General features: G+C 40.3%; 1 protein-coding gene and 1 non-coding gene across 9 annotated transcripts in view; both read right to left on the bottom strand.

Moving 5' to 3' along the window:
- Window positions 1-2,205: 2,205 nt before the first annotated feature.
- Window positions 2,206-2,365, bottom strand: LOC118657237. The gene has a single exon (XR_004967949.1). It is a non-coding gene; the product is annotated as a U1 spliceosomal RNA (small nuclear RNA).
- An 8,931-nt stretch (window positions 2,366-11,296) lies between these two features.
- The window catches only part of TNFAIP8 (TNF alpha induced protein 8), a 66,996-nt gene continuing 59,148 nt past the window's right edge, over window positions 11,297-19,144 (bottom strand). For all 8 annotated transcript variants that reach the window (XM_036307764.1, XM_036307762.1, XM_036307767.1 and 5 more), the window contains exon 2: window positions 11,297-13,063. In XM_036307764.1, coding sequence (XP_036163657.1) covers window positions 12,498-12,998 — 501 coding nt within the window. In that variant the 5' untranslated portion in view covers window positions 12,999-13,063 and the 3' untranslated portion in view covers window positions 11,297-12,497. The remainder of the gene's footprint in view (window positions 13,064-19,144) is intronic.

The following is a 19,144-nucleotide window of genomic DNA, read 5'->3' as shown; positions in this document are numbered from 1 at the left end:
CACATAAAATAAATCATTCTTTCAAGTAAACTTCTCAATTTCTCCCTTTGAGCACAGTATTTCAAAAATAAATAAAAAAGAGTAGATACTTTTTACCCACATCTGGTTCCCAGAGTAATTGCATGTAATCAAATAAATTATTGAGTGGTTCATTAGGAAGGAGTGATTATACTTCCACAATGAGACATCTTCTCCAGCTTTTCAGAGCAAGAAGCATATATGATGAGAATAGAACAATTTTTCCCAAGAGACATCCTTTTTCCTCAATGTGATTCAGTTCTGCCCACAATCTGAGGTATCCACTGGAAAAATCCCACTATCGGCCTTTTGGGTGATCCTGGGGGTATTGATTCGTGGGAACTAGGTCTCCTGGTTCTCTCAACCCTACAGTGAACAATGTGGGCTCAGGAGCTGGAGGGCAAGGACTCCCACCTTGCAGGCTTGAGAGGACACAGGCAAGGAGGCGATGCGTGGTGACTAAAGGGTGGCTCTGGAGGCGGGCAGCCTGGCTTATCATCCCAGCCTCCCCTTACCCTTGTGAGTCCTCCAACAGTCCTCTCCTTCGGGGCCTGCATTTTTCTCATCTAAAACGGTGATGAGTTCCTAGCTTCCAGAGTTGTGATAGACACAGATGGTCCACAAAGAGAGTTAGCATAGAGCCAGGCATGTGCTACTACTAGTAAACAAACATTCGTTTGAATTACGCTTTTTGATTTGTGTTGTACCTTTGTTGCTGCCTTTTATTTTGGTTTATGTTTAAGTGCTCAGGAGGTAAAGCTCAGCCTGAACTCTTACTTCCATCAGGAGAAGGACTGTCATTGACAATTTAAAACAGCTTTGAATTGAGAAAGGAGACCACCATTGGAAAACTTCATTCTTCCCTGGAAATAGGAAAACACCAGGTTTAGATTTCCCTTTACCTACCGCTTGGAAGGGCTAGCAAACAAATCTTAAGCAGCATACAGAATGCTTAATACACCTAATATGTGTGTTTTTTCTAGAGTTTGTGTTTCTATTTTAAATTATTTTGACTTTTAATTCTGGCCCAAGGATATAATATGACTCATCACACAATCCAAAAAAGAAAAATTCAGAGCATTATTAATAGTGATAGCTTCTATTTATTGATATCCTGTTCTGAGTGCTATACGTGCCTTTAATGATTATTTGAGATGGACACTCTGGGTGTGCCCATTTTATCGATGAGGAAACTGAGGCTCAATGAAATGAAATCATTTTCCCAAGCTTCAACTACAAAGCTTGTTTTCTTAACCTGAGGACACTTTGCAGCCTTCCAAAGTAGTTTAAATAAATGATCACCAATGCTTAAAAATAATAAATCTGAATTTGAACCAATACATCCTCATGATATTTCAGGACAGACTTTAATTCTGAATTCTAGCTGTTTTTTCTCCCCTGACCAGGCCAGGTGCTCAGTCTGTTTCTTGGCAAAGTTTCCTGGGAATAGAGGTTCCTTGTGTTCCCTCTCCCTTCTCTAAAAGAGCAAGAAATTTTTACAGGAAATGCAGAACCAACCTAGCGATCATCTTCTAGCAATCAGAACTCTCTCCATTATAAGAACAGAAACATGACTCACTATGGTCTAAGCAATAAATACCAAATGTATTGGCTCTTGAAACTGAAGAAGTCGGAGGCAAGGCTGACTGCAGGCGGGCGGAAAGCACTGCTTCAAATGAAGCACCAGGACTCACTTTCTCTCCACCTCTTGACTCCGCTTTCCAGGTTTGTTCTTTCTTGGACTGGCTCTCTCCTCACGGAAGCACATTGGCTGCCAGAAGCTCCAGGCGCAAGCCTCGTAGTTTCACATTCAGTGGGAGGAGAGAATGGTTCTTTGCCTGTGTCTCAAGCAGCAGTCAGAGGATGGTCTATTGTTGAACCTGATTACATGGCTTCATCCCGTATTCATCCTGGAATCAGTCACTGACTCAAAGGAAATAAAATGCTCTGATTGGCCAGACCCAGGTCATGTGCCCAACTGGCACCAGAGGTGACAGTAGCACCTGGATAGAGAGATGGGGACAGGTGCTAGTCCTAAAGAAAAACCAGAATGTTGTTAACAATTGAAAGAGAATGCATGTCTAGCTGCAAATGTAAATGATAAAACATAAGTGATTATAGGTCCTAATTCCCTATGAGCTTAGGTACTCAACTCTACATATTACTGTTATTTTTTTTAACCAGGGGCAAAGGTAAATGCAGTCCTCCGCCACCACAAATGATACAGTCGAGTGTCGCGCACTTGGGGAAATCGCAGCGGTCAGCACACCTGGAATGCAATGGGTGAGCCTCACCCTGGGAAAACCACCTTCATGATCCTGATCTCTCTCTACTGCCAGGTAAGTAGCGACCATACGTGTTCTTAACTAAACTCCAGGCCCATGTAATGACAATAAGACATAACATTAGAAATAGGACAATTCCTAAAATCCAGTCCAGATGACTACTGACAACACATGGGCAGTACTTTCTGGCAAAGTATAGATTTAATCAGTTAATATAAAGCACCGCTTACTCAACAATTAAGTTAGGCCAGAGTCAAAACCTTCAAATCCAGAGCAACATAACAAGTGCCAATCATCTCTTTTCATCCACACTCACTTTGTCACGACCTTGGAAATTCTAGGATTTAAAACAAGGAAGTCCTAACAGAGATTAAAGGAGCCAGAGGCAAGCAGGCTTAGAAGTTTTCAGCTTATCCTTAATGCTAACAGAGGAGAAAGGCCCTTCTCAGATGGCGCCCATATGGTTTACATATTGTATACATAGCATTTATGTCAAATCTACAGCCAGAGACAAGGGTGATGCAGAAGGAGCCCACCAATCACTTTTCCCAGAGCTGGAATCCACTGTGAACAGGATCTCAGCGAGGCAGTGGGGGATGAGAGGGGTCATTGTTGGAGGGAGCCACAGATCGGCAAGATGGAATTTGGTTTAGTTGAATGAAAATGTTAGCAGAGTTCGGGTGCCCTTGGTTGAATATGTTATTACGTTCTAGACGTAAAAGAAAGGCACCGCATGATAGCTAGTGAGTGTTTTCAAAATGAAGATGAACATTTAACTCTAAATCTGAATCTTCCTCAAATATCAACTGCTAATATAAAATGCCCTAAGGATTAAGCAAGTCTTCTAAATACACTCTCATTTACTTTTTATTGCATTTATTGGGGTGACATTGGTTAATAAAATTGTATAGGTTTTAGGTGAACAATTCTATAATACATCATCTGTATGTTGTATTGTGTATTTATCACTCTGAGTCAAGACTCTATTCCATCACTATTTACCCCCCTTTCCCCTTATATTTAACTGCACAACACACCGTGGAGAGTATCCTCATGAGATTCATTGCCTAAACTTGGCAGTCACTCTTAGAGCTGGTTCAAAAGAATATTTGAGGAATCAAATGAGCAAAAGAAGCCAGACACAAAAGAGTAAACATTGAATGATTCCACTTAAATGAAGCTCAAAAACAGGCAAAACTAATCTCTAGTGCGAGATGGAAGTCAGAACAGTGGGTCAGTTGGGTGAGGAACTTCTGGGTGATAGAAATATTTTTCTTAATCAGAGTGCTGGTTAACAGGTGTGTTCACTTTGTGAGAAATTTCTAGAACTGCAACCTTATGATTTTCTATATGTATGTTATATGTCAATAAGTTTAGTGAGAGGAGGAAGAGGAGGGTAGGGGGAAAAACAAAAGGAAGACTGAAAGGAAATGAATGGAAATTTAAAACAGAAAAATAAAATAACAAGAGCCTGAAAAGATGTTTCATTAAGTAAAATCACAAGGAACTATAATGACACACCTATTAGAACAGCTAAAACTTACCAATGGTGATGCTGACAAATGCTGGTGAGGATTTGGAGAAACTAGTTTGGTGTTCGCGTAAAGTGGTATTGCCATTCTGGAACATGTTTTATGCAGCATTTACCATATGGTTCAACAATCACATGCTAGGGCATTTATTCCAGAGAAATAGAAAATTATTTCACAAAAAATCTATACACAAATATTAATAACAACTTTATTCATAGTAGAAAAATACTGGAAATGACCCAAATATCCTTCAGTGGATGAATGGTTGAACAAACTCTTGTACATCCATATAATGGAATACTATTCAGCAATAAAAAGGGATGAATTACCGATACACACAACCTGGATAGACCTCAAGGGTGTCATGCTTAGTGAAGAGTTAATTGCCAAAGTTTAGATACTTTATGATTCCATTTATGTAACATTCTCAAAATGATAGAACTATAGAGATAGAGAGAAGATGACCGGTTACTAGGGATGGGAGGGGCACGGGGAGGGAGGTGGTGTGAGCACAGAGAGGTAGGTGGCAGGAGAGAGGTCTTCTGTGGTGATGGAACAGTTCTGTATCTTGATTATGGTGGTACATGGGATACAATGACATGAAACTATGCACACACACATATATGCACATTAAAAAGATAAACCCTCTATAGTGAAAACTAAATAAGGTCTGTGGTCTAGTAACAACATATCAATATCAATTCTGGGTTTTGAGATTGTGCCACACCTGTATAACAGGGCACCTTCAGAGAAAACCAGATGAAGGGTACGCGGGACTCTCTGCTCTCTTTATGAGTCTCTAACTGTTTTTAAATGAAAGCTGTTTTAAATAAGAGAAGAATCTTCAACCCTCTCCAGTTTCAATTAGCCCCATACATGTTTGCCTATGCTGCCTCCCCCAGGCAGGGTTGCTACCCCAGCCTCACTGTTAAGCAAGTGCATCTACAGATAACACACACGGTGAGGGGAAGCCCACCACTCCTCTGGGGCTCACTGGTTCACCTCTCTTGCTCCTTGGGCTCGAGTGATTTGCATAGTGGGTTTCACATCAACTAGAATTTAACTCTTTTCCTAAAAGTGGAATCTTCATGTATATGTAGAAAGATTTTCTTAAATATTATGAGGACTAAACAGAAGAATTAAAAGTAAGCTACTTAGGGAGACCATCTGCATTGAAATTAGCATTGGAAAAGGATGAACAAATTTAGGCTGGCAAATTCCAAACTCGAATTATGCTGACAGCAGCCAGGAAGTCAGAGATCCTTCCCAAGGTGGCTAAAGGGAGTGGGAGCCAATGTGCTATCAGGGGGCTGCTTCTTTAAAGTCTGGGAGAAAGGAGTGTGGCAAAGGCCACGTGAACGCAGGTCAGAGCAGACATCTTTCTTGGCCTGCTGATAAATGCGAAACTGGTTCAGCACACAGGGTAGGGTTTTACACAATCAGCCCTCTTATTATTACTGCCCTTGGTTGAAATTACGTGGTTCATCAAGAGACAGATAAAACAAACTCAAACTTCAAAAGCCCATCTTTTTGTAATCAGGAAAAATAAAAATTCCTGTCATGAGTTAGCAGGTATCAGGAACTGCTGTGATGTGTCCAAAAAGAACTTTGCACACCAACTCTCTAGACATACCCAGTGAAAAGGAAAGGATCCCTGTCCTGGCTAGAGCCACAGGGAAAGGTGCTGGGGATGAAATACATTTAGGGTCTAAACTTCAGGCTGCGTTCCTGGGCCTGATTTCCAATCCTTTGCCAGCAAGAGGACATGCTGTTTGTTAACTTTTTTCCCTTTTATTTATTTACTTTTAATCTGAGAATACGTTTTTATTGATTTTTAGAGAGAGAGAGTGAAAGAGAGAAACATCAATATGAGAGAGAAATATTGATTGGTTGCTTCCTGCATGCTCCCCACCAGGGATCGAAGGTGGATTCTTTTGGTGTACAGGCCCATGTTCCAATCAACTGAGCCACACCAGCCAGGGCTTGTTACCTTTTCCTTTTCAAGATGCAGGAAGCTCTAGGCAGTGATAAACATGTGACAAGGGAGCAGACAGAACCAACCAGCCAGAGGCACGGCTTGCAAGAAATATGGAAGGGCCATCCTCACCGGACCAGTTCAATCATGTGCTTCTGAGTCCTCGCCTGGGGTGTCAGGGGACACAGATTTACCTCCCTGAGGACAAGGACTTGAAGCCAGTTTATCCAGCTTCACAAGTGGGGCTATAATCTATTTCTTAAAACAAATAATAATAAAAAAAAATGATTTAAATAGTTGTTTCCTATTCCTATTTCTCAAATATCCCCAAGAATTAAAATGTTAATTGTTAATTAAAATGTTCCTTCTTTGTTTTCACTCAGATTCCTCTACTCAGTACAGTTTGTAATCTATGTCATGCTATAGACTCATTCACAAACATTTTTATTTTGAATGAAAAAAAGAAGGCCTGTAAACATTTTTCTTTTACCTGCACCATCACAACACACACACACACGTACTTGCCGTTGATTTTGAAAAGAAATCTGCAACTACTTTGAGCTCATTGCTTTTAAAGCATGAATTGAAAACTCAAAAAACTGTGAAAATGTTAAAGCCAGAAAGTGTATTCGAGGCTAACAAAGCCTTTCTTGGGACCCTCCTCATCCAGGGAATCCCAATTTAATACTAACTTACCTGTGGCCTAGTCTGTCCCCACATGAGTAAACTCCTCAAGGATAGGAACGAGGTGTTCCTGTGTAGTTCCCAGGCCCAGTCTGGTGATGGACACATAATAGGTGTTCATTATAAATTGAAAGCAAAAATCAATTTTTTAAGGAGACTGGGATTTAATAAAATTCTCTTGGGCTGCGGAAATCTGTTATTTTAGACTTACTTTCTTTGCTTAGTAAACAATACCTTACAAGGGAATAGTCTTCAGGAGGTTGCAAAGCCCTCTGTGTTTTGCTTAATTTATCCAAAAAATGAGAATATGAAGTAATTGATTTTATCCAAACTTTAGAGATAAGGTGAGAAGGCTCTCAGGCAGACAAGGAGCCAGAAACCCTGGAAAAGGCCCAAGCACAAGCCCAGTGTACCCTGCTAGGTTCTACCTGGCCACTCGCCAGTGAGTCCCCAGGCAGAAGAGATCACAAACTCCTGCACTTGGTGTTTGAAAATACTATGGAATGTTTCCACTCATGGGTTTCCGGTGACTATTTCAGCAAACCGAGAATGGGACTCCTTAGTTATGAGAACACAAAGCTGGTAAGATATGGCAGCGCTTGTCAAGCCGTGTGCCGTAAGAACTTTCAAAACATGCAGCACCTGACTGTTTAGTCAGGGGCACTGATCTCTTTTCCCTTGGATTGTCCACTAAAAAAATGACAACACAATAGCTGTCCAGTGTGAATGAATTAAAGTTATACCTATTTTTTTTGTCAGATCGGCAAAAAAATATATTTTTCGGTGTGCTGCAGAATTTTGGTAATGAGATTCTGTGTGCCATGGGATGAAAAAGGTTGAAAATCGCTGTGATAAGGGAACAGCAATAATGCTGGCACTTTTATCTAATTATCAGCAAGTCCTTGTCCAGGACATTTAATACCTTTTATAAATGTATAATTTGCTTGGCAGGTATTTCTCCTTTAGTGAAAACAATTGGTCTTAGCAGCAAAAGATGCTGACAGTCACTGCAGATGGGTGCCTAGTGGCTCCTGCTGGGCTGATAAGAGTCCATTTCCAGGAAAATGTAACCTTGATTTCTTATAAAACATCGGTCATCTCAGATAATGGTGACAATCTAGGTACGGATGCTTATATTCATATCTCACATCAGGCAGTTTTAAATGACTTTATCTGTAAGCTTTTAAATGGAAAAACTAAAGTACAGAGAAGCATGTTGTCTTAGATCACTCTGCAAATCAAAACATATACTTCTTAAAATAAAATATTCTTTTCTTGTGTTAAGGACAAACCCCATGAGGCAGAAATATAGTTATGCAGCTGTCGGTGGGAAGGGCAGGGAATTTCCTCAGCCACCCATGCAGGAAGAGGAGGGGCCTTATCCATTGGCTGGCTCATCTTATGAAGATCCACTGGAAATTAGGTGGACACAGAGCACCATTCTCTGTGCTTGCAGAACATTTTCCAAAGCACAGATGTTTTTCTCTTAACTGTGAACGCTGGCTGGCTTGTACATATCCTTTTTCAGGGCTCTGCCGATGGGCTGATTCGGAGTGAGTTGTCCCCTGTAGCTTGGGACCCATGTTCATTGCTGGATGGAAAACACATCTTTGGCTAGACAGACATAAATCAATATTACGGGAAAATGTTTCCATTTTGGGAAATTCCCCAAAATAAAAGTGTCTTCCTGGCTCTGGGCCTATATAACTAACCATGAGGACACCTCAATAAAAGAGAAAATGGATTTTCAATAGGTTTGCCATCCTAGTGATATGTGATTATGAGCTCCTGAAGATTTTTCTGTTCCACTTTAGAAACAAAAGTTGACTCATTTTGTTTTTTTTCTGGTTAGTGCCTCAGTGTTTTCATTAGGTATTTCTAAAAGACTTTATCTGAATCACAGTAAAAAAATTATTTCAGAGCTAGGATAAAATTTTACCTGTCATAAACAGCACTGAGTGTTAAAACCTGCTTTGAGCTTAACAAATTACACAGAAGCTTAATGCCCAGGAATACAATATATCAAGTAAACCAGTAATTTTTCAAACACTGAAAGGTTCAATTAATTTAGATAATACAAGTTTGGAAATGCAAGATTGGCTAAAAATATTATAAATCCTATTAACTTGCTAATTAAGTTTGTTTTATTAGAATATTTTAATTTCCTAGCAATCAAATAGCATTTAACTTTTTACAACAAATATTTCATCATATGGATAGGCACATTCATCTTTTATTTATTTCCTCTCAAGATTGATATGCTAAATCATAACTTAGCTTAATGTGCTCTCATTAAGTATCTTGAGGATAAATTTAAATTTTCAGTAAAAATGCAATTAACTTGAAATGTAGACCCAAAAAATGCTTGTGGAGGAAAAAAATCCATCATTACATTTAAGCTTTATGTTTATGTAAGTATTTATTTATATGGTGGGAGAAAAAAAACTTTCCAGATAATTATGAATGAGATACTGTTATATAATACATTATTTCTGTGTTAAAGCTCCTGACATTTGCTTTTTTAAAATTAATTTTGAGTTGTATATGAAAGGTCTATTAATCAGAAAAACACAAGGTTATCTTTAAACTTACTTGTTCAGATATTTCCAAACTGGAAACCTGGAAAATCATAAAGTTGCAAACTGGCGTTATACCTTTTCTGGGGACAAAATGGTGAGCTGTTGCTTCCTTTCTGGGTGTGTGCACACAGATCACTGCGTCCACTGAAAACCACCTGCGGGCTGGGGTACCTCATGTGTCAATGCTCAAAGTCATCATTAATTGTGAGCACCTTGAGTTTAAGTTCCAGAAGGGACAGAAATCTGAGCCATGAGATGCCCCCAAGTGAGGAGCCAAGTTGAAAATTTCATAAAATGTCTTTGTATAAATTACACCCAGACCTGAGACTAGGGCAGCCCTGTGGAATTAAAATATTATCTGAAATGTCATTATGTGAAAACCACTTTAGAAGCACACTGCTCACTCTTCTCTGAACCAATGGTGTTTCTAGAATTGCCTTTATCCATTCTATCTTTAAAGGAAAATACAGTTTTATTGATATTATGGTTTTGATACTTAATAGTTATGTGACCTTCGGCAAATTCCTTAACTTCTCTTGCCCTAGTGTCCTCATCTGTAAAATGGTGAAGGTTGTAGCAGGGATTAAGTGAGTTAATGTCAATTGTTAAAACTAGTATAATCCCTGGCTGGCATGGCTCAGTGGCTGAACATTGACTTATGAACCAGGAGGTTATGGTTTCATTCTGGGTCAGGGCACATGCCTGGGTGCGGGCTCAATCCCCATTGGGAGGCATGTAAGAGGCAGCCAATCAATGATTCTTTCTCATCATTGATGTTTCTATCTCTCTCTTCCTCTCTGAAATCAATAAAAATATATTTTTTAAAAATACTAGTATTATCACTCAACTACTAGATTAACTTATAATTTTGCAGAGAAGCCATCAGCACTAAAATTTAAAAAGCAATTACAACACAATTCATAAGTTTTTTCCAAAATGTAAAAAGACTCAATCTTTAAAAAACTTTCATAAGACCCCCGAAATGACTATTGCTTGGCTCAGAATTATCTATCCTAAATACATTTGTATTATTTCTAGCTTTAACCACCCCCACTCCACCCTCCTCCCCACCTCACAACTAAATTCATGCACAAAAAGAGTCCTGTTGCATCAAAGATGAACTTGCTGATCAAGACTTTATAACTTATCCTTAGGGCATGCCTCCAGGCACAGGGTTGGTAAGGAGATGAGTTCCTTCTAGAAGATGAAGCTGAGAGATAACAACAAACAGTTTTCCCTCCTTCAGGATACTCCTCACTACCTTTCTTCTGTGTGAGATTAGGAGTAGCGCTACACCTGCAGGCACAACTCTAAGATTGGATGTGTCCAGACTGATCTAAATGTATCCCTAGGTCAGTGGTCGGCAAACTCATTAGTCAACAGAGCCAAATATCAACAGTACAACGATTGAAATTTCTTTTGAGAGCCAAATTTTTTAAATTTAAACTATATAGGTAGGTACATTGTTCTTAACTTAATTAGGGTACTCCTAAGGCTTACGAAGAGCCACACTCAAGGGGCCAAAGAGCTGCATGTGGCTCGCGAGCCGCAGTTTGCCAGCCACGGCCCTAGGTCCTCTCTCTCTGGTGGTCCTCTCCGTAGCTAGAGATGAGCAAGACGCACACACCAGCTGCCGGGGCACTCCATTTTCCACACTTGCTGAGGGAGGTCTTAGAGAACAAAAGGCACCAAATCAGGAGCTCCCACAGGTCACACTCAGCTTTCTCAAGTGAGGAAAGAAGAGCTGGTCAAGGAAGGCTGCTGAGCTAAATTTATGAGCTACTCCACAGAACATGAAGCTAGAGGGGTCATTTCTGCAGTCACTATGCTATTTCTATAACATATAGGAGTCACCTACTAGCTCTAGGAAGTAAGGAGAGTAATTTAAGTTCAAATCTTTATGTCAGGATTTAGTATCGAACAGGGAGATACTCTTTGCCTCTGCTGCTTGTCTTAGACAGGCACATGAGGGTCTCAGGGAAGCTGGCTACCTTCTCTAGGTGGTAGTGGGTTAAAGCAGATGCCAATCTCTGGACGTTTTAGTTGTAGGCCCTTTCCCAGGAAACTATTATTTAAATGTCACTATTCTAGGAGGCAGTCAAATTCAAGGCAGGAGTACACTAAGTCACAGACATGATGACAATGCAAATGTTTAGTGCTGGTGGTTGCCTGTTATTTCCTAGGTGATACTGTTGGCCCACGGGGCTTCCTTTCTTTTTTACATAATAAGCAAATGTTTACTTTATCATTTACACACATAAAATATACAGAAACAACATGCAAACTGCTCGAAATGCAAATACTTTGGTTTACTTATCACAATAGCAAATAAAAAAATAGCAAAAACCTTTTCAGTTAAATAAAAAAGTGGCATTCTTTATTTACCTATCCAACCTTACTAAACATTGAAATGCATTCATTTTCATTCTCATGTTTTGTGGTAATATCCTTTCTTCCCTTTTGCCCCTCATTCCCCTAAATTATTTTGATGGGCTCATCTCTAAAAGGAAGATTGTTTTAATTTTCTTAATATCACGTACTTTTTATTGCCCTAATATCAAGAACAATCTAGAGTTTTCTTTGTCTCTTACATGTGAAATGAATATTAAAAATGGAGATTCCATCAGCACATTTTCAAGGTAACATGAAAGTTAAGCCCTCAGCAAGCATTTCAAAGCAATGACATGCCATTCCGTTCTGGGGAATTATCATGTTTGGGGAAGTGTCAGGTTGGTACTAAAAATCAGGACTCACCTCCAGAAGCATATCTGATATTAAACATTATTCATAACATCAAATACAGTTGTTTTCTATAATAGAGAAGCAGTTTTCTATTTCTCTGAGGGTTCCAATTTGACTACCTTAATTCTTTAATGTCTTAATAAAGACAATTCTTGAATGTCAATGACAAAAGTATTTAGCAAAAGAATGTTCGACAAAGGTAGAGTTGAAAATGGAATGGTTTGAATGGTTTCAAACAGAGAAATGACAGCAAGGGAAAGTTCTTGGCTTTTTAAAAGAGGTATATATACATAGTAAGGAATAAAAGTGAATCAAAACACATAATTCTGTACATGTTAGAAATATCCAATGTGCTGCCAACACAACAACTGCCCTAAAAAAGATGTGTCGAGGTTTGGAGCCACACATATTTTTCTCTGTATAACTTGACATTTGCGTTATGCAACCACACATCTTTCCCAGGTTCTGTTAACTCTTAGAAGCATTTAACAACCTTTGGCAATATGCTTTTCTTCAAATAAAACAAGCTTCACAAGATATTGTCATTAATGTCTGACACTTGGATTGGGCAAAGTCTTTCTGAAATATGTTTACTCTTCAAAAAAACTCTTCTTTCCTTCATAAATCAACAGTGCTCCATCTTCAGATAAATCAGGAGCAGTCACCATCTTAATTCACATGCTCATATGTTCTCTTCATCCAACATTTTGTTGACGCCATCACAAAGTTTTTTTAAGTGGGGTTTAAAATTCCCAAAGGGATTATACAAGGCAGCCAGAAAATCACAATCTGAAAAGTGATCAAAGACATTATTAATCCGTCCGTGCGACTTTGCGGTGAGGTGGCGCTGAATGATCTGGTGCAGCAACTCTCTGCATTCGTTCAGCAGCCTGGACAGCACGTTCCGGTCAAAGGTGTAGTCCACCTGATGGAAACTGACCACGGTCATCGCAAGCTGATGAACTTTCTTCTTAAATTTCTCCATCAGCGCTAGCTCATCTTGATTGAACTGATTATTCCTGTACAGAATGGCCAACTTGAGGACTGTTTTGATGAGGTTTTTGATGATCTTCTCGGCCTCCTTCTTATTCTGGGTGTACTCCCTGGTCACCCGGTATAGCTCATCTAGCACTTCACTGCTTGTGTCATCGATTAAGGTGGTAGCGATGGATTTGGATACCATTTTACCCAAGATCTTCTTTTGTGCCTGAACGGCCAGGTTTTTGGAATTAAAGACATCTGTGGCCACTAAAAAACAAAGGGTGGGGGAATAACAGATCAGTATCAGTGACAGAGCAAATTAAAAACAGATACAATGGTGCATTTTCCTTCTCATTTTCCCACTATGATGCAGGGGGTCCCGCGGGGGTGAGGCCGACAGAGCCCTAACGAAGCATGCCCGACTCCGGAGACCAGGTTCAGTGACGCAGATCTAAGTTTATTGTGTAAGTGCAGCAACATCTATAACATTCCATGCCAATCAGAAGTTTACACTATCCTTAGGGCAACCAATAGTAGGAAAGATCAGGGTACTATGTAGGGGCTCTAGGAGGTTTGCTCAGGCGGGCGCTGCCACTTCCCGGTGTACCGAGGAAGCTTGTACAGGCGGAGTGTGCTCACGCCATTGCATCCGCCACTGCACTGAGATAAATCTCCTGAGCTCTTCCCACACCACTATATGTACGATATGCCTCCCATCTACTGATACTAGTTTCTGTTTAGAAAAGAGCTAAAGAAAATATCCCTATATTTCTGGACATTAGGTTCTAATCTGTTGTGCATAATCTTTAAAGTCTTTGGCAATTCAAGTATTTTTTTTTAATATAGATTTTTAGAGGAGAGATGGGGGGGAGAGAGAGAGAAACATTAATGTGATAGGGTAACATCGATCAGCTGCTTCCTGCAGGCCCCCTACCCGGGATAGAGCCTGAAACCTGGGCAGGTGCCTTAACTGGGAATGGAATCAGCAATCTTTCAGTACATAGGATGACACCCAACCAAATGAGCCACACTGGCCAGGGCGGCAATTCAAGTATTTTATACCTTCTGCTATGTCGTCAAGGCTTTGCTTAGAAGTTAAAGGGTTCAACTTTCTTAAAAATAACATTTTCTAATTATAAAAAGGGTATGTCTCAGGAGGGAGTAAGGTTTTGTGCAATTTTTCTCTAGCTTCATTTGAAAAGAAAGACATCAAAAATATAAAATCAACCTCACAAGTATCCTCTGGGAAACAGTTACCAAGAATAATTTAAAGGAACTCATTTAAATGTAAGAGGGACAGACGACAAAGCTATGATACTGATTAAAATGGCAAAATCATGGAAGCAAATCCAAGGGAGAGCCCAGCTTTACAATCCACTTGTAAAAAGTCAAATTTCCCAAGACACTGGTCTATACCTACCAGTTTGGCCATCCTAACCACCCTGAATTTCAAGTCCAGAAGCTGAGTATTGGGAAAAAAATTCATTGTGGAGCTTATTGTAACTTGCTATTTCTGATGAACGGCCTCTGCTCCCTTCACACTTTTCTATGTTTTCAGAAAGTAACCATCCTGTATTAGCAATAATATGTGCTACATGAACAATATACTCTGAAGAAGCTGAGTCTTAAAGTTTACCTCTCGAACTATCATAACTTAATTTGACAGAGGTTTAAGGTACATATTATAATAGTTGTATGTGTTAAGTATTAATGAGACACTATGTGATGTTTCTAGCTTACAGCCAACCAGTGAAAATGCTCAAGCAATGTTTATTCCAGACCAAGTTTAGTTTTTCTCCAATTCCCACCCCGACCCCCCACTCTGTGCATGCGGCTCCACTACAGCTGTGCTGTCTCCCTTTGCCCTGGGCCTCAGAGCTGTAGAGCTCGGGGTCTCTGCTCCACCTTTGGGTCCAGGAGCAGCTGTTCTCTCCACATATGCCCGTGTATAGGTCTAGGTCTGGGTGTTGGAAAGCACTCATCCAGTAATGAAAGATAAAAGGCTTAAAAAGACAGATTATGAAGAATGAGTCAGGACAGTAATGGTATAAAATTACTTCTAGTTTGGACAGGCCAGCAACATTAGAAAACTGCTGCTCCCGAATCCAGGCTGGGAGCACGTATCAGGAGTGACTCCCTCAGTGTGGAGCTGCCGTGTTGGATTTGAACTTTGGGCCAAAGTAGCTCATGGTACATAGTACAGGCAGCTGCAAACTGGTTCCCTGAGACCAGAACATCATTCCTGAATATGCAGGGCCACACACTGTGAAAGAACAGCCTGATTGGACTAGAAGTCGTACCCTCAAACAAATGTTGATATTTAAACTTCTGAAAACTGAACTGAAACTGCAGAAGAAGAAATGAAATGTATTTTGAGAAAGAAAAGGAAAGTGAAAAAGCATGAGAAACAGGCAACTTTGTGAAGGTTTCCAAAATTTTTTATGCTTTCATCATTTAAGCAAGTAGTCCATTTCTATTCTTATTCTTCAGTGGTTTTGCAAAAGAGCCTATAGGTTAACTCACACCTAAGAACCAATAGTTAAAGAAATGGGAATGGAATCAGCAGTCTTTCAGTGCACGGGATGACACCCAACCAACTGAGCCATGCTGGCCAGGGCTGCAAGTCAAGTATTTTATACCTTCAGCTATGTCGTCAATACTTTGCTTAGAAATTAATATTACCATATTAAGAACAGGGACTATCTTCCATTACTGAACTTATGATATGGACCTCAACAAGTAAATAAACCTGATTTATACAGAAAGGGATACCCCCAAATTTTCAAATAACAGTAAATAACTTAGGATTTCAGGTATTCATCCCATCTGGGATTCACTGCAATGCCTATTAGATGGAGTACCGTCACACACACATGGTGAAATAACTGAAGCTGGCGGAGTGTGGTCCTAGATGCCTCTGTGCCCCTTTTTCCAAGGCTGGGCTGCAAGTCTGCCCCGCGTCTAGGCTACTTTTCTTATTAAATCTAAATATCCCATTTAATTTCAAACACAGAGACCAAACAGAAACTCTGTGGTGCAGCACTTTCACTTCCCACAAGAGAAAGCATAAAAGGCAAGGCTACTGCCAGTTAAGCAAGATTGGTCCTCATTTACTGGTAACCACGTCTGAAGCAGGACAGAGAAGTTGATCTCTGAGGCTCTCACACTCCATCTCAGGAACTTCAAACCCTGCTCTAGAAACACGGCAGTAGCTTCGTGCTCGGTTTTGTTCTGCAGTCACCTTTCAAAATGAGAATGAAGCTCTTTCTCCCCCTTTGCGGGGAAGACGTGCCTGCAGCTAATTTATTTTCTCCCGTTAGTGGAGGCTTCTTTGGAGCCAACTGGGGGTTGCGGCTGGGAGCTCTTGGCCAGGACTGTGTGGTCTGTGATCATGAAATGTGATTTTCTTTTCCTAGTAAATTAACCGCCTTTAGCCATTCCTGCTCAGGCTCATTTGTCAGTTCCACATCCTCTACCAGATCCTGTAAAGGCCTGGTGTATCTCAGAGCTCATCCTGAACCGTTTTCCTGCTTCGCTCTACCCTCACTCCTGTGTGACCTCACCCACTCCCGTGGCTTCAGATGCATCCATGTGCCAATGACACCCACAGCCATAACTCAGCCCTGACCTCTTTTCCGAACTCATTTTGCAAATGCATTCAAGCTTTTTCTTTTACTTGGCTATTTTGCAGGCATCTCAAATGTACCATGTGCCAAACTGAATCCTTGGTTTCCTCCTGCCCCCAAAGTACTCCTCTTCCATTCTATCACCATCTTAATTAATAGCATCTCTTCCATCCATTTGCTCAAGTCAGAGTCCTTGGAGTCAGCCACCATACTATCCGCTCCCTTACCCAGTCCCTTATCAAGTTCTTTCTATGCTACCTGCCGTGATTCTCTAAATTCTATCTACTTCCCACCATCTCCACACACATCAGTCTAGTTTATGCCCCTTTTCAATCTGTTCCCACAAAGTAGCCAGGATTTTTAAAAATGTAAATTAGAAAATGATGCTCCCCTTAAAATATTTGCTAACCATCACACTTCCTTGTTCCTGAAATTCTCATTTGCCTAAATTTTTAATGTCTGCCTCTCCTTACCAGAATTTAAGTATTTTTTAAAATCCTCACCCAAGGATATTTTTCCATTGATTTTTAGAGAGAATGGAAGAGAGAAACATCAACATGAGAGACACACATCATGGACTGGTTGCCTTTTGCCAGGGACTGGGGATAGAACCCACAACTGAGATATGTGCCCTTGACCGGGAAGCCCAAGGCTCTTTGGTCTATGGGCCAACACTCTAACCACTGAGCAAACTGGCAGGGCAGAATCTAAGCTTTTTGAGAGCAGAGACTGTGTCTTGCTCACTGTGTCATCCCCGGGCCTAAAGGGGTGCCTGGTACATGGCGGTTCTGAAAGAAGCAGAATCCATTTCTCCCCTCTTCACTATACTTAAATACTTCTCCATGGAAACATGCTGAGCTGCAAAATTAGAGTTTTAAATATATGTGGGAGTTTTTGTTTGTTTGCTTTAAAGGCTAATGAAACAGATATTTGTTTTATCTAGCTAACAATGCGGTTTTCTTCCCCTCAAGAGCACTCCAGAGGGTGGTTTCTCTTACAGTCATCAATCAGCTCTCTGAAGGAGGGAAGATTTGTTATGCACCACGAGAAAACAGCAGAGGACAACAATTCAAATACTCAGTGGTTCTCACTGAGATACAGTAGAAGGAAACTTCTGCTTCTGATTGGACCTATGATTAAGCATGTAACAGAGGGATGGACCAAAGGTATGTCCAGGGACGCGACCAAGATGTGGATAGATGGTCTCAAGGAGAAAGTGCTGAAAGTATTGATTCAATGTTTTACCTACTAGGGCGAATTCACTTGTGTTTTAAAATATACATGTACATTGTTGACTAATGAAAAATGAAGCCATATAATAAAAGTAAACAAAGGATTACTACTATGCTAAAACTACTGAGGAGTATTTTACAGAAACAATTGTAAATGTTATTTTGCACCTACTTATCTTACTGCCCCTCCCCCCATCCTTGGTAGCTCCTTTCTTGGCTTAATCAAATAGTCCATTTTAGCAATGTTTGCTGAAAATCAAATTGGTATTCAGGGAATCCTGGCTTTAACATCAGCAATTATAAATCTGGAGATAAACATTAATGGTAAAAATATACTGACCCCGTATATATATTTTACAAAGTACTCAGAAGGTTAAAAACATACACATTTGTACAGCATTAACTAATGAAAAATTATAGTTTTATGAACTTAACAAAAATTCCCCATAACATTACCCCAACTCAGAAATTGCTAATACAGTGAAGCACTCAAGTCACGTCTTTTTTTTTTAAATTTTGTTTTATTGCTTAAAGTATTACAAAGAGTAGACATATGTCTCCTTTTTTTTCCCCCTTGACCTTCCCCCCGCCTCCCCTCCCCCTCAGTGTCTTGTGTCCATTGGTTATGCTTATATGCATGCATACAAGTCCTTCAGTTGATCACTTACCAACGCCCCCCCCCCCCACGTGCCCCGCAACACAAAAGAAACCATCAACAAAACAACAAGAAAGCCCACTGCATGGGAGAACATATTTGCCAATGTTATCACCGATAAGGGCTTAATCTCCAACATTTATAGGGAACTCATACAACTTAACAAAAGGAAGATAAACAACCCAATCAAAAAATGGGCAAAGGACCTAAATAGACACTCTTTGATAGAGGACATTTAAGTCACTTCTTTACATCCTCACCAGCAAATACATACTTTCTTCACCCATCAAACTTGTTATACCTGGAGCTTTTAAATGGTGACGACAGATGCACATTTATGGCACTGCTAATTCTTGCCTCGTTAAAATTTGATCAAGTGGGCCCAGTATTAAAGGATGAAAACGAAAACAATTTGGAGAGCATGTCTGGCTGTTGTAGTTTGTTAATAAAAGTTCTTTAAACAGATATATAAAATCGTATTTCTCTTGCCTCTGAGTAACTCCAAATCTAAATGGGGCTTAACAGAAAAGACAGTTTGGGGAGCAGCAAGTGGCCATAAGCAACCGTAAACACTGTCACAGGAAGTCAGCAGGCTGAGAGTTGACCTGCCTACATTGGGATTTGGAAATGCTCCAGAGAAGTAAGGAATAGTCGGAATGGCCGGAGAGCCTCCACACCAACAAATCCCAAAGTGGAAATTCAACAGGATAGAGAAGAAACAGCAAACAAAAAGAGAAAGAGAGTGCAGGGGTCGGGGTGGAGGACCACAGTCAGCATCAGCAGCAGAGATTCCAACTGTGAGGGGGCTGCCCCAGAAGGGTCAGACCTCTGACCA

Source organism: Myotis myotis, unplaced genomic scaffold, assembly GCF_014108235.1.
Source record: "Myotis myotis isolate mMyoMyo1 unplaced genomic scaffold, mMyoMyo1.p scaffold_m19_p_5, whole genome shotgun sequence".
Taxonomy (NCBI): Eukaryota; Metazoa; Chordata; class Mammalia; order Chiroptera; family Vespertilionidae; genus Myotis; species Myotis myotis.
This window is presented reverse-complemented; position numbering and strand designations above follow the sequence as displayed.